The sequence below is a fragment of the Cyprinus carpio genome, chromosome A10, assembly GCF_018340385.1.
Source record: "Cyprinus carpio isolate SPL01 chromosome A10, ASM1834038v1, whole genome shotgun sequence".
Classification (NCBI taxonomy): domain Eukaryota; kingdom Metazoa; phylum Chordata; class Actinopteri; order Cypriniformes; family Cyprinidae; genus Cyprinus; species Cyprinus carpio.
This window is the reverse complement of record NC_056581.1, coordinates 1,473,077-1,488,618: the sequence shown is the minus strand read 5'-3', so window position 1 is coordinate 1,488,618 and position 15,542 is coordinate 1,473,077. Positions and strand designations below refer to the sequence as shown.

The window sequence follows — 15,542 nt, the reverse complement described above, 5'->3', positions numbered from 1 at the left end:
GACCCACATTCCCGATGTAGAGCATCTAAGCCCAGGAGCCCAATGATGAAGCTGTCTGATCCATGTAGTATCAATCTGATACTTTCTAATCCTATTGACCTTTCAAAACTATGTAGCATTTCATGACCTTTGTTTGTGTGAAAACCCTTTCTGTGTTATCCTCCAGGCATGGCTACTGTGTGATGAGTCCTTGTAAACTCTGACAGCTCTGAACACAACATGCTAATGCAACAAAATCAAGGATGGAATCAAATATTCATAATTGTGGGGGAGTGGGGGGGGGATTTTAAGAATCACTCACTGAAAACCTCTTACTAATTGGCATTTTTGAATAATAGTTGCAGCAGACGTCTAATTTTAAGCTGGTTTAAGTTGGTCAGTGGTGGTTTGGTCAATGTTCCCTCTAAATTGCACACGTATGAGGCCGCCCACTTCTTACGTCATGACCACACAGAAGAATAATTTGCCACGCACAGGACACACGTGAAAAAAAAGAAGAAAAAAAAACTGATTTGGGAAAGCTATTTCAATTAATTCTAGTCAATGCGAAATAATTGCAATGCACGGGCAAACCGCTATAGATTTTGTGTCACTATAGAGTTAAAACCGGTAAATGCAGTTTACAGGTTTCATAGAAATAGAATGATGTGCACCGAATGAGTCATAGAAATTGAATGGCTGCAGACGAAATGATAGCCAACGCAAACGCAATGACATAAAATAAAACGTCATGATGTTTTAAAGAAGAGTGGCTTGATTAAGTAGTGAAAATAGCGTATGATGGGCACAGAACGGTAACAGACATTTACAGTCACACACAGGTGTAGTAGTAACTCTAGTACTCTAAACTTTACTTAGATAACTATAGAAGAATTCACGTTCTCTTTTTTTTTTTGGGGGGGGGGGGTGTAGCTTACAGATCTCAGTTTAAATGCTTCAGTTTGTTTTTATATTATATTATATTATATTATATTATATTATATTATATTATATTATATTATATTATATTATATTATATTATTTTATAAACCTAATAAATAATTGACCTCAAAAGGGGCAAATATCTGCCTTATTTTTTTCATATTATATTATATTATATTATATTATATTATATTATATTATTACAAGGAATTTAACTTTTCTGATTTATATATATATATATATATATATATATATATAGATATATATATATATATATATATATATATATATATATATATATATATATATATATATATCAGAAAAGTTAAATTCCTTGCTAACAGCACTGAAAAAAAAAAAAAAAAAAAAAAGGTTTTCTCAGGTACCATAAAATGGATATAAAGAATGTTTTTGCTCAAGTAGCCGAAATGTCCACCCAATAGAGAAAAGTTTTGCTCAGCAAGAAAAAAAAAAAGGGAACATTGGGTGAAGTTTTGCCAGTTAAGTTAGTTAAGAATCCTCTTGGGACAGCAGCATACCAGCATCCCATTCTGGGCACTAGTATCCCAAACTCGACAACATTACTCTAGGTTTGCTGGGGTTTTCAGAAGGCAATGCCTGGCATGAAACCTTTGGTATTTTCACATAACAATATTATTTGTACTAGTAATAAGGCTATAGATATGTACTCTACTGTCATGTACAGTCTTTTCTCTGAGAGTTTGAGAACAAATCACACTCAATTACACAGACAGCTTCTGTTTGCACAGCCAATTTGCTGCTTTGTACTTTTGCTGGATGTTTTGGAAGGACAGCTGTTCCTCATCTAGCCAGGAGTTCTAGTTGTCCGCCTGGTCCTCTGTTGGCCGGTCTAGAATTCCCTTCACAAGCAACACTGCATATGTACTGCTCATAAACCTTTAGCACTTCCATGTGGGTGTAAAGTCCCTCTCCTCTCATCTCTACATGACGCCTCCACTAACCTCTGTGGCCAGTTTACATCTACATTATCAAGTGTCAGTTTGACTACTTTTTAAAACTCCAACCATATTTCCCTTCTATCATATTCCTAATGAATCCTTTAAATTTAAAACTCGATTCATCCCACATTCAGAAAGCAAACCTAAGATGTGATAGGGCCATAAAATAAGCACCGTCTAATTACATAATTGGAATTAGGAATTCTGAGCTATCGAAAGGTAGCAGATATGAACAATTGTTCCTGGGCTTTGTTGTGTTTACGTGCACCAGCGTTTACCTGCCCTATCGCCACCTGCTCACCGCTTCAATAGATAAGCAGGCAAGAAACAAGAAATGGATTTATTTGATGATCCATAAAAGCATGGTCTGGCAAAAGTGGGACTACAAGTGAGAGACAACTCCTTAATGAGAATCCTCAAAGGGAACAAGGCAGAGAGCAAAGCAATGACTCCCGTGCTAAAGACATTTGGAGAGGAGATATTTCACAGGCTTACACAACTGAGATTCCCCACAAAGAATTGTCTTCAGAGGCTTTCTCAAAAAAATAGAGCTATAAAATGGGCTTTTGAGAAGTTCAGGCTGAATTTAGGCATTTAACCTCCTTGCAATTATTCTTTTTTTGATATCTAACATGTGTTTGAGATTGATAATTATGTTTAGTCAATAGACACAATTAAGCTGGTTCAAAGAAATCCTAGTGTGTAGGGGGAGTTGTGCTGAATATAAAACGGTACGATTGTGTATAATACATTACATGTTAGTTAAAGCAAAGATAATATAATTACCCTTAATTTTAAAGTAGAAAAGAAAAATCTATAGAGTGATAATCAGGATGATGAAATCAGCAGACATTCAAGTTAGTTCACACAGTACAAGGTGACCTGAGATTTTTCAAAAGTGATTCGGAACTTATTCAAAAAGATATTCTACTCCCATTCTGTCATTTTAAAATGATAGATCACATTATAAAATTGTCCTGTTTGGATTTAAAGGCATGTTTTTGGTTGCTTAGCAGTCATCAAATAGACCTGTAGACACTAACTGCAGGGAAAGTTTTTTTTTTTTTTTTTAATATATATATATATATATATATATATATATATATATATATATATATATATACAATTTTTGTCATTGTTTATAAGCTTATAGGATATTACCTGAGAAGTTAGAAACTTGTTTTCTGTAAGCAGAAAATCTGCAGCCAAATTGATGACTGCATGTCATGTTTTCTGAACTGAATACATCCTAATTGGCATTTCTGTGTTTCTTTGAGTCGCCACTGTCGCCATCGTCCTCTTTTGAACGCGACAGACTTCTGCTTTCTATTCTACTCAACACTGTGAGGCTTTGACATCAGAGTAAGTGTAAAATTCATGGATTTGGTTTGCCTAGAGCATGTGGATTAAGCTACAGTGGTAGTTAGTCAGGTCAGGGGAAGAACGACAAATTGCATTTTCCGATCTCTGCGCATTGTGGGAGTCACAACGCCATAATGAAAGTCAAAGAGGAGCATTGATGTGTTCTCTGAGTTTTGTTTGTTTGCCTGTTTGTGCATTCTAAACCTACTTTTCCTTATGTTTCTTTCATTGTTGCAGCTGTTGTATGACGGCAGACATCTATAGGGCATTACTCGTGGTTGCGACATGAAGAAATAAATTTTCGTTTGATGTCAAAGCCCATAACAGCATGCCTTAGGGTGTAAAAAAAGATTCTGTAAGAAAACAACCACTCTTTCTTTTTTTTTTTCATGAAAAACACTTTAATGATTGAACTGATTTTAAGTAGAAAAATAAACAGACCTGCTATTTTCTCATCACAGGCAAACCAAAGCCAATTGTATTCGATACTTGATTTGATATTCACAGCCAATTCAATTTTTCTTTTCTTTTTTCTTTTCACTCAGTCAATCTCATAAAATCCAATGTGACAAAAACAAAAACAAACTTTCAAGAGAATCTCGTCCTCCTCACACCCGGTCACAAACTGCCTTCAAGTCATGTAGGAATGATCATGTTTAAGATGAGCGAACATGAGCACCAGTAAAAGGCCCTAAATACCAGTTGGAGTGGGAGTGTTGATTAAAAAATGGCTGAATCAGAGTTATGGATCATTTCAGCATTGTTGCATTGAAAACTGAGATGTGGGCAGTGGAATGGGGGAGGGAAATGGTCTTGAGACGTGAACTTGAGCACCACATTTGTTTTTGTGTGTTATATGCAAAAGAGTGCAAAAGATGAGACACAGAAACACAAAGGTCAAAGGGTGTCCTTCTAGAGCATGTTTATATAAAAAACAATAGAAAAGTGGCACAATGGAATACAAAAATGAAATCTGTATTTGTCTTAAATTTATGTTGCACAGCTCGACAGTCTGAGCATTTCACAACTAAGAGTAGATGTGTGTAAACAAAAAAAAACTTGGGCGGGGGAAATTTCTAAAGTCTAAAATGGTTTAAAACTGTCTAAAAAGTATTCATATTTTTATTACATTTTAAAATAGGGGGAATCATGATACACCCTCTCCACCTTATTTTTCAATGTGAAAGTAAGCTGCTTTCTGTGAATGTGCAATATTTCCGTTTCATTAGCTATATAGTTATATGGAAATAACGAGAAGGATATCAATATGCAGTAAACGATAAAACTGTATGTGCTACAAATCAGTGTGTTTGTAATTAAAACAATACATTCAAATAATATGTAAAAAAAAAATTAAAATAAATGCCAGTTCGCAGTTTCAAGCAGCATAACGAATTTACAAATGGCCATGGCCGTTTTAATGTGAAAAATAAGGGGATTTGACAAGAACGTCTTATTGTATCCTTTAGTAAAGGCAATTGTGCCTCAAGAGATGCTGAATTTTTGACCTTAGAAAAAAAAAAAAGTAAGTGTTATAATTGAATTTGACCATCTGTTATGTTTCCCACAGGTGCCAGGATTCAGTATGAAAGGATAGGAAATGATGTCACTATGCAGTGTGGCTCGCTGGACAACGACGCCTCGGTAACCTGGAAAGTGAATGGTACGGACGTGAAGGCCCGTCGGCGGGAAGAAGGACCACGGCTCATCCTGATGGAAGTGAACATGAGTAGCAACGGCCTGTACAGCTGCTTCCAGAACCCCGACGGCCAGCGCCGTGACCAGATCAATCTCCGCGTCGGACGTAAGTAGCGTCTGTTTATCCCGCTTTCCTCTTCCTCATTCACTACATCCTTCCCAGAAAGAAGAACCCTGCAGTGTTTACCCCAACACTTCTTTTTCTAAACAAGCACTGCGCTCGTTTCCGCCACTTGCTAGAGGCCAGTAACCTCTTGTTTGGATGTCTTCTCTGTGTATTTGAAGAGTCTAATTATTAATAACAAACGTCATTGTTTGACCCTGACCACTTCTTGGTTCTCCTCCGGCCCCTGATCCCAAACCTTGTCTTCTCCAGCAAACAGCTGCTTCTGTCTGTGTGGGAGTCACTGGGGTGCAAGTTTTATGTCTTATCTTTGTGTCAACTGGATTAATTTGTCATACTAGATCTTTTTTATGAGGACACACAACACGATGGGAGAGAAGAGAGTAGATGTCCAGATGTGCGCAATACAGCAGGCTCATTTGGTAGGACTTCTGAGTGGCCTGGCCAAAAAAATATTTGGATATTCAATCCCTCTAAAAAAAAAAAAAAAAAAAGCACTGAGCATTCAGAAGTCGATTGTAAATCAGACAGCAGTTGAGTACTAAAATGAAACTTTATTACTGGTACTGTAGAAAGTTTGGTATCATTTTCAGGGCTCAAAAATAAGAGTTTCCTGCCAGTTTATCAGTTACATCCCTTTTTGGACCTGTGTTACATTGACACTTAAAATCTTACATTTGTTGATCTTGTACATCCAATTTTATGTTTTGAAAATGTAAATGTTTGGTTTAATTTTTGCCATACATATGAAGGTATTTTTTTTTACTTTATTTTTTTAGTTTGAAACTTTTTTTCTTCTTTTTTCTTTTTGTATTTTTTCTTTTTCTTTGATGACGAAAAGAATGTAAAGAAAAATTAAAAAATGAAAGACAGTAAATCTTGTATTTTTGTGAAAACATGATTTTATTATTATGAAATGTGCTTAAATATGAGAACGTTTAAAAATAAATTATGTATAATAAATGTATAATATAAATTATTATTTTTTTTTTATTATTATTATTATATTACATATAAATTCTATATTTAAATCTAAATGAGCACTTCTAACAATAAAACATGTTTTGTGTTGAGGCAAGTGAAAATATTGACAGGACAATATATATATTGAATATATATATATTGTACATCCTCGGCTCCTGAAAACGACTGAACAAAATCTAGAACGAGATCACGTGATTAATAAAAATGATCTAATTGCTCTTAATTAATTTCATTTTACATGCTTTAATAATGAAACATTTCAAAGAGCATGAATTACAGATTTTCTTGGAAAAACTACAGCAAATTTCTACTTTGTTTCTTTTATTCTATCTCTGCAAACCATAGGTAAAATGGAGAGCAAATTAAGACTTTAGTTAAAGGGATAGTTTACTTAGCCAATGTCGTTCCTAGCCTGAATCACTTTCATACAGGTTGGGAAAGATGCGATGGTGAGTAAATCATGACAGAATTAAAATCCCTTTAAGACATTAATCCTACACGTGTCTCCGATGTTTACTTCTGGAATTAACATCTGTTCCAGGTGATCTAAACACAAGTGATCAGCCGAGACAGATTGCCATTTACACCTGGTATGGTAACATCCTAAATGCATCTCCTGTGACCCTTTTGTGATCGGATTTCCTAACCACGTACTTCACCTACCACATCAGTGTGTCACTGCATGTTGATGGAGCTCAAAAAAGTGGAAAAAGTCCTCACAGTTTAGCAGATGGGCCCGTCTTAAAATTCTTTGACCGAGCGAAGGTGTGAACAGTATTTCACTGTGTGACATTTAGCTGCACAAAACAATTTGTGAGCTGGTTGGCTAGTGCTCGTGTGGCCGCAGTTTCTCTCTCACAGCGGCTGGGTCACGGGCAAGCCGGCTCAGCTAACAAGATAAGTTCTGCAGCTAAGTGCCTGAATGAGAACGGCATGCTCCCAAGCCCACAGACAGGGAGAGGCCCCTCCGCAAGTACGTCAAACACTCTGCCTATCTGGGACAGGAACGCTTGCCAGGAATTAGAGGGGAAGAATCGAGTCTGGCCATTTACAAGGATTCCTGTAGTTCCTCTAAACAGTGTTTAGTGGTCTGTCATAACCAAAACAGCTTGTAGTCAACTTTCACAGAGAAACCATAAGAAACAAGTTATGGTTTCCTTGATAATTATGATGGTTTTGTTTGTGCCCACGGATGATTCAAGATAGCTGGGTCCAGTTGCACCTAACTTTTTTGTTTGTTTCTTTCTAGTCTTTCTTCAGCATCGTACCAGGTAGCTTCACCCCCAGTGAAATCCTATACATATCAAATATGTTCTTATTGTCCATGATTCTGTAGCGCTGTGCAGCATTTCTAGTTTTAGTGTGATCTTGTAGCTGGAAAGAGGAAATTTTAAGAAATTCTACGAAGAGAGAAGAGGAATGGAATCAGTAAACTGAACTCAAACCTATATTACACACATAAGCACCATTGCTGAACTTCTCAAGCATATTTACATTAATTGTAGCACCACAACTCCAAATAGTCAGGACTGAATCAAGTTTCCGAAAGGCCCTTGGCCTCATCTTTGTGTGCATCATACCTGCAAATAGCAAAACCCCCTTGTTTATGTAAATGTCACGGTGAAATTTAAGTAGTGACAAATCTTTTCGTCTGTATTATAACACAGGTTTGAATGTAACAGATTGTCTCAAAAAAAAAAGGAAAAAAAAAGAGTGGGTTCTATCCATCAGCTGTTGATTTGATTTTGAGATGTGGGCATTGTGCCGAAAAATTAACATGAGTTTGCAGTCGATTGGGGCAGGGTTGAAGAAAACTAAATGATTGGAAAAGTCCCATATATGTCCGGTATATTTTGCTTAAACATGAAACTATTTAAGCAATTTGGCTAAAATAAAATATTTGTGACACAAATTAGATGATGACCAACAAAACATTATTTTGGGGGCTCCAGTGATCAGCTTTGTCTGAAGGTATTACTTTATTTGTTTATTAATTAGTTATTATTACCATTGCATTATTTCTTTTTCTCTGTTTAACGACCTCACTCGTACGATTTCGTACGATTTGGCTAGACCCCACTGACGGGTAGGTTTAGGGGCGGGGTTTGGTGTAGGTCATTCGTACAAATTCATACGAATGTGCAACTCGTAAAATACGTACGATTTGGCTAAAATCGTATGAATTTGTACGAGTGTGGTCGTACGAATTCGTACGAATTAGCCACCTCGTAAAATATGTACGAATTGCCGTGAGATCGGGCTGGAAGGACCCATGTTTTAAGTTTGCTTTATATGCACCAAGGGACTTTGGTGTTCATTTGTTTGTCTTGGGACCCTTTCTCAGTACAAGACCTTGGGACAAATAACCCATTCTGCATTCCCGCCCTGCAAACAGTTGCAGTAAGTTTAGTAAAACTGAAAAATCTTAAGGAACTCAACCTTTAACAAGATCCACAACTAAGCTGCTTAAATATGACTAGATTTTCTTGAAGTTATATTGCATAGTGTATTAGATTCTAACTTTTGTAATCTCTGGGGACATGCAACCCCTTGATTTTGGGATAAATAATGACCTCATCTATCATATTTTCATAACGCTGTCTTGAAACCCTCAGTAAGATTAATATGGTCCTCATTACCATTATTGGTTGGCAGGAAATATGATGCATAAGCATAGAGAAGTTTACTATTAGATGCTTAACTCTTAAATTCTTAAATGTTGGTCTTTCATTTAATCTTTCTGAAAGTTACCCATCCCAAATCTCTCATGTGCACCAAATGTGTCAGTGGATTGAAATTGCTGACAGGTCAAATCCTGTTTGCCATTGCACAAAAATAATGACTACCTGGCAAGGAGTTATCTTTTAAAAGATGAAGAAACAGGCAGTATTGGCCTTCAGTGCTATGCCAAGATAACAACTAAACCATAAAATTTTACAGAAAGGAATGCTAGGCTAAAAAAAACAAGCACCATCCTTTTCTCTGCTATGGCTTTTGTGTTGCGTGTGGTCTGTCTCCATTTAGCTGTGAGAAACAAGAGAAAGCCATTAAAGTGGCATGTTTTGTCTGCCCTGGGATAGAGCTGCTTTCCTGAAGGTTCAGGCAGGACCACAAAGTATGCGAGGAGAAGCGAGTTGTGCCGTTGTCAGAGATAGCAAGCTCATGTTGGGCTGCTTTGCGATGGTTGTCAGGGAAAAAAGCTGGAGAGAAGACATATGTCGAGGTCATCACCGCTTTACTTGAGTGCACATGATGCCGTAACAATGAAACTTTTATACCTTACTGCAAGCGGAGGCAAACTAAAGCTTTAAACTACTTGCCACAGAGACAGTGTACTGTTAAACCAGGGAAAGATACCATTTTAACTTTATTCCACTTTTGATGATACCTTGTGTTAAATTCTCACCCTCCATACAATGAAAGAATATATCAAGGCCTGTTTGCATCAAGGACAATAACTGAAACTATAACTATAAATATCACAGCTATAATGGTAATGTCACACAATTAAATTGTACACAAACAGAACTTTTAGAAAGATGTTTTCCAGGTGAAGAAGGGTTAAAAACAAGGACAACCAATCAGAATCCACAAGACTTTAAAGAACTTCAGCATTTAAAGTTGTAGACAGAATGCCATTGTCCTTTGATATGGCGTTAATATAGTTATCACTATAGTTAACTTTAAAAACAGTGTAACTCATACACTATATTCTAAGACATACAATATAATTGCATGAGAAATTAACAAAAATGCAGTTTAAACATCCTGATAATCATATGTTGAAATGATTCTGTCACAATTAATGCATTTCAGCAAAGTGAAATTTAAATGCCTGGCTCACCTAAAGTAGTTCCACATGCAGTTTACATTTTTCACATGCTTGCATATTTGTGCTCAACTAAAATTTTGACTATTAGGCCGATTCTGTGTCATTAGCATGAAACATGGCCAAGGGATGGTGAAAAGAAAATTACTTTCAACTATACGCCCTATTAAAACGTCTGAATTTCCATGGGCTGGCCACTTCTGATCATTGCTTTGGTCAAAACATTTTTTTGGTTAGTTTATATGAAAGATGGCCCCAGTTCTTGTTTGTGTTTTGTTAAGGCTGAGCTCCTTTCCATTGCCAGCTTTATTGTCTGTGATTGATATTTTGTTTACCATTGGGATCCTCTGGGATTGTGGAGAACTGGTCGGCCAAATGTAGAATACAGTAATTACATCAGAGCTGCAGAGAAAAGCTCTGTGCGACGAACCTAGACAAGACTCACCAGCATGAGAGGCAACGATTTCTCAAGTATATTTTTACAGAAAACAGGTATAACATTTTGACATGAATTTCATTGCTACGGTCCTATAACAACATATGACTAAATCATTTAAGTTTCTGGATAAATGGAGAACATTTCATTATCAGATTTGCAGCTGACATTGTCCATGCTGATCAGTTATACTACGCAGGAGTGAGGGGGAAAGGAAAGAGAATTATAGAGACGTGACATGCTGAAGTTCTCTCCAGCAGATTTATGCTGTTTAGCAGCTTGTCTCATCCTTTGGGAGGAAGGATAGCTGTAATTTACAAGCTTTCTCCAGGATTTTCTCTCTAATCAAATTTCCCCCATTCTTTCCATACTGTCTGTGTGTTCTCGAAGAGAAAAACAGATGCAGAAAAAAAGAGAAAGATAACATATTGGTAAATACTTACCCATTCAAGACCATTGGTCATTTCTAGCAAAGCTTGTCCACGTTATTCAGCTTGAATATGGTTACTGTCAAACATATTTTCAAACCTAAGATGGATGTGGGTCTGAAAAGCAAGAAAATCAATAAGTAATTTACATTTTTTTGTGGTTCATTTCCTCAGGCATAACCTTGTTCTCTAGTAACATAATAGCGTTGTTATTTATAGCTGAAGTAGACAATGTCAATACATACCAAACATGGCCATGGCATCTGGAGATTCCTCTATACCTTGAAATTCAGAATCTACTGTATGTTTTTAATCAGAGTTTTGATTGAAGTAGGGAATTGCGGCAGATAGTCTAAAGAAATTCATAGAATAATGCATTGTAGAAGACATAGCTGATGTAAAATGTGAGAAAAAGAATTTGACAACCATCTGCAAACCCTCCACCAAAACATCTGCATCCACTCAACCCATCAGAACATGTTCAGGACTGGCTTGAAAACAGTAGCTGAGCTTTAAACATTACATAATGCACCCCGTCTGCCACCAAGATGAACCATGTCGGATTAGCTACTGTGTAGGGTCTGCGTAATCTTAACAGAGTAACAATGGCAGCCCATGGACTTATACCCTCTTTCTCTCCAAACAAACAACAAGAACTCGGCCTCTCAGAACCCACGCAGAAGTACTCCGGCTAGATAAAATAAATCAAACATAACAAAACACAAGAGCGGCTTCTTTCGGATGAGGCTGTTTTATTGTGGAATAACACATCACTATTGATCTTGGCTCAATTGGAATACTAAGTGGTGGGTGCGTGTGTCCTCCACGGTGTGTGTCCCTCATTGAGTTAGCTCATCACGCTGAAAACCTGGTGAAGCTGTTTATCTGTGAAGGCTTAACTTCAAAACACAGCCCACACGCATACATGCAAGCACACTCAGGTTGGGATTATGTATGTGCGTGTGTGTGTGTGTGTGTGTGTGTGTGTGTGTGTGTGTGTGTGTGTGTGTGTGTTTATATGTAGAGGAAGGTTCATATACTGAACATCCGGGAAATCCAAATAAACAGGCTGCAGCTCATACATGTCGGTGAAAATCAAAGCTGACAAAGTTATTATTATTGTTACTATTTCATATATACACATAGCTGCCATCAGAAGACCACATACCAGCAAGATAAAAGTATATGAAACTTTAATTTATTTAGCATAACCTCATTAATACCTAAACTTACCAACCCATCAGATCTACCTAACCTAATTTAATTTATATTAACCAACCTTTCTATTCTACCTATTGACCCTACCTAAACTACCTGCAATGCATACCCGTGCACCCAAACATAACCTAAACTAGAGATTACCTACCTAACTAACTCACCTTACCCACAGGTCTATCTAGCTGATCCCACTTACCCTTCCTCTCGACAGACCTACCATACACACATTTTCCTACCTAAACTAGCATAACCTAACTTACCTAACTCACCTATTTATCTACATTAACTAATTAACCACTCTTTTGCTAACTAAATCACCTACCTGCTCTACCCCATTCTAATTCCTTCCTAACCTGTCCACACACTGACCATACATAGCATAACTTAATCTAATCACCACAAGCATCCACCCACCTAACCTACTTGTCATCACAACTATCCTACACACACTTATATATCTAACCTAACATACATATCTACTTACCACCCACTAAAACACCTACACATTCTACCCCCTTCCAATTTCTACATACCCACCTACTGACCCTATTAACCTAACCGAATCAAATCCCCCACCTACCACAGTGCATTACCCTACACACACACTTAACCTAACCTAGCCCACCCTACAGCCACAAACCTATTTGCTTAGGTTTGACCCCTCTACATAATCAACCTAACCTACCTAACACCCAACCCAATACTTCTCCCTTAAAAATTCAGAATCACAAAAAGGATAACATTATTTGTTTCCCGTTTGAGAAAGGCTGTTGTGCAATTGCTTGGAAATGCAGCTTATTCAGCTGTGATGAAAGTGCACAGGATAACCTTTCTCACACCCAGCAGAACTTTAAGCCAAAGAACTCTAAAACCCTTTCATTTTTCAACCAACTCTACCTCTAAGATCATATGCTCTTTGAGACTGCCTCTCGTCAACATTTTTGCTCTGATTAATTAAGAATTTCAGAAAGAGCCTGAACACACACCACCTGCTTGCATCTAAATTGACAACAGAATGCGGCCTCAACAGAGGAACCATCTCACTCTGAGCAAGATACAAGTGCCAGCACTCATTTCCTGTTCCCTGCAGTATGGCACATGCCTTGGGTGTGCCCTCTCCTCAAATCAGGAATTAAACAGCTGTAAAGCGTGTGAGGAGTAAGTTTGATAATAATTTATGGAAGGTATAACTACTCCCACGCTGTGAAACACTCTTGAAATTATTGTGAAGTTCAACGAGATAAAAGCAAGCTGTGTGAAATGCTTGTTCTTTTTCAACTGAATTATTTAAAGACCCTCAGCGAGTCAATAAACAATAAGTATTTATTTGCTTCCTATTATGATTTGGACAGTTTGGTGTGGCTGCTCTAAGTTTGCCATTGGACAGAAACACAAATACTTTTGGTGTCTTTAGCCATATACTAGCATATACATATTCTAGATGACATTAAAGCTAACAGACAACAGCTAAAGGTTCAGAGGTTTTCTGTTTGCAGAAAAGTACCATAATGGTTTTCCCTTTCACTGAATATGGAGAACAGCTGGATTGAATTATGAATAATTCAATTACTAGATCTTCACACCCAAAAAATCACAGGTGTGGCAGCTAAGGCTCTTGGCGTGATTGCGTTTCCAAAAGGAAAAATGATTTCAGAGCATTTCCACTGGGAATCGCTCTCGTCTTGCCTCACTGCCTCATCAGAAATGGAATAATGGAACGCAGTGTCACACTCTGGCGACTCGCTATACAACACCTCATTCACACACAAAAGATTAATCATGCACTGGATACTGACCTGTTCAACAAATATATTCTCTACAAACCCTAAGTCTGGATTTAAATCATTTCCAAGGGCCATCGTCGAAACGATAACCTAGTAATCATTACACTTCATTTAGAGATGAAAAATAAACAGTGTTCATCATGAATAGGATCTTAGCCAAGTGTATAAATAATGTGGGAATAATGCTGTATATCTCCACTCCTCCTAGAGGTGCTTCACCCCCGTTGTAATGAGGGCAGTGCTGAACTCATACTGTGAATTATTAAAACCCTAAGCAATTACAAAAATTACACTACATGCCATAGAATGTCTATTAACATAAGCTGTATTGGCACTGGCTTGCTCTGATTATGTTTGAATTGTGCAGAGTTTGGGTTTTTCTGCTCTTAAAGAGGCTCGCCAGTTAACTTTTGATTTCTTAGCATGAATTATTCTTGTTTACTGAATTGTGGCCTTATGAACTCATAAGTAGTACTGCGTTTTGAACACTCTCTGTTCTTGTTAATCAGGTCATTTGAGGAGCACACATTCATTTGAAGTTCCACTTTGGTTAAAGATGGTTCTAGGTTTTGGAACCTGGAACCATTGTATATGGATTGGAATATGCATTGGAATGCCATTGTATATACTGTATGCATCTAAGTGCAGGAAAAGCTTAACTTGATGTTTAAAGTTTGTCCTATGTCAAGACTTCCATGCCTAGCAGCTAGATTTGCACATTCTGTGGTTTGGCCTCACAGGTCTGGGTTACTTTGCTGGAGTTAGATTTCCAGTGCAATTCTTGGTAGTGGGTTGCAAAATGAGGAAAGAATGTGTCTCTAATTTGTGTACAGTAACGGCATGAGGTTAGAGTTCCCGCTCTTCTGAGAAACAGCCGTACACAAGCTCACTTTATATGGTTACGGAAAGCTTTAACGCAAGATTGGCGCAAGATTCTGACGAGTTGCTTCAACTCGATGCACAAAATGAGGGCTCAGAATTGGCCGAGTTCTTAAAACGCAGAGTTCAAAGTACTGACACCCTCTTCAACTTTTGAGAGAATTACCCCAACATCCCACTCTGTACTTAAATGTCTTCAGCTTGTTATTGTTCATGCTAAACACCAGCATGCATCTCAGAACAAGCAGTAATAAGCAGTTAGACGTTTCCTGCGTCTGTCTGGCTCCATATGATCCAACCTCATAAACCAGCATGGGAGTCAAATCAGGTCTGGATGGAAGATGATAAATGATAATAAGCAGCACATGACTGAGCCAACATGTAAGTGATCTATCTGAAAGCACGCCGTATCCACAGAGCGTGTGCTCAAATCCACCACCATACTTTCTTTCAGAAAAGAGAAGCTGAACTATTGTAAATGTTACAAGGCACTCCATTAGGCTATACAATTTTCACAATAATAATCATTTAAAAGGAGGGCTGTCAATTTTTTCTTTTGTTTTTATTCAAATTAACGGCTTATCAATTAGCAGACAATTGAAAAAAAAATATTGCATTAGTGTGGCAGACAAAAACAAGGCAATAGACATTACAAAATAACTTTAAAAGTCTATATATTGTTATTTCTTTATTTAACATAAGCCTATTACTGACCTGCAGTCCACAGCCATCATTTTGCTGCATTCAAATAGGTCAGTATTGAAAAACATGTCTTGAGACCCTTGTGTTCTCATTCTGGAATCAACACACAATTTATTATTTTATTTTATTTCACTTTATTTCTTTAATTGAATTTAATTTTAAATGTATTTAATTTTATTTATTGTTTTATTTTTTAT

General features: G+C 37.2%; 1 protein-coding gene across 1 annotated transcript in view; it reads left to right on the top strand.

The window, feature by feature from the left end:
* Positions 1-15,542, top strand: part of LOC109097263 (ciliary neurotrophic factor receptor subunit alpha-like) — a 152,190-nt gene that overhangs the window by 81,660 nt on the left and 54,988 nt on the right. Inside the window, exon 3 of the mRNA XM_042764679.1 lies at positions 4,834-5,067. Within this exon, the coding sequence (XP_042620613.1) occupies positions 4,834-5,067 (234 nt within the window). The remainder of the gene's footprint in view (positions 1-4,833; positions 5,068-15,542) is intronic.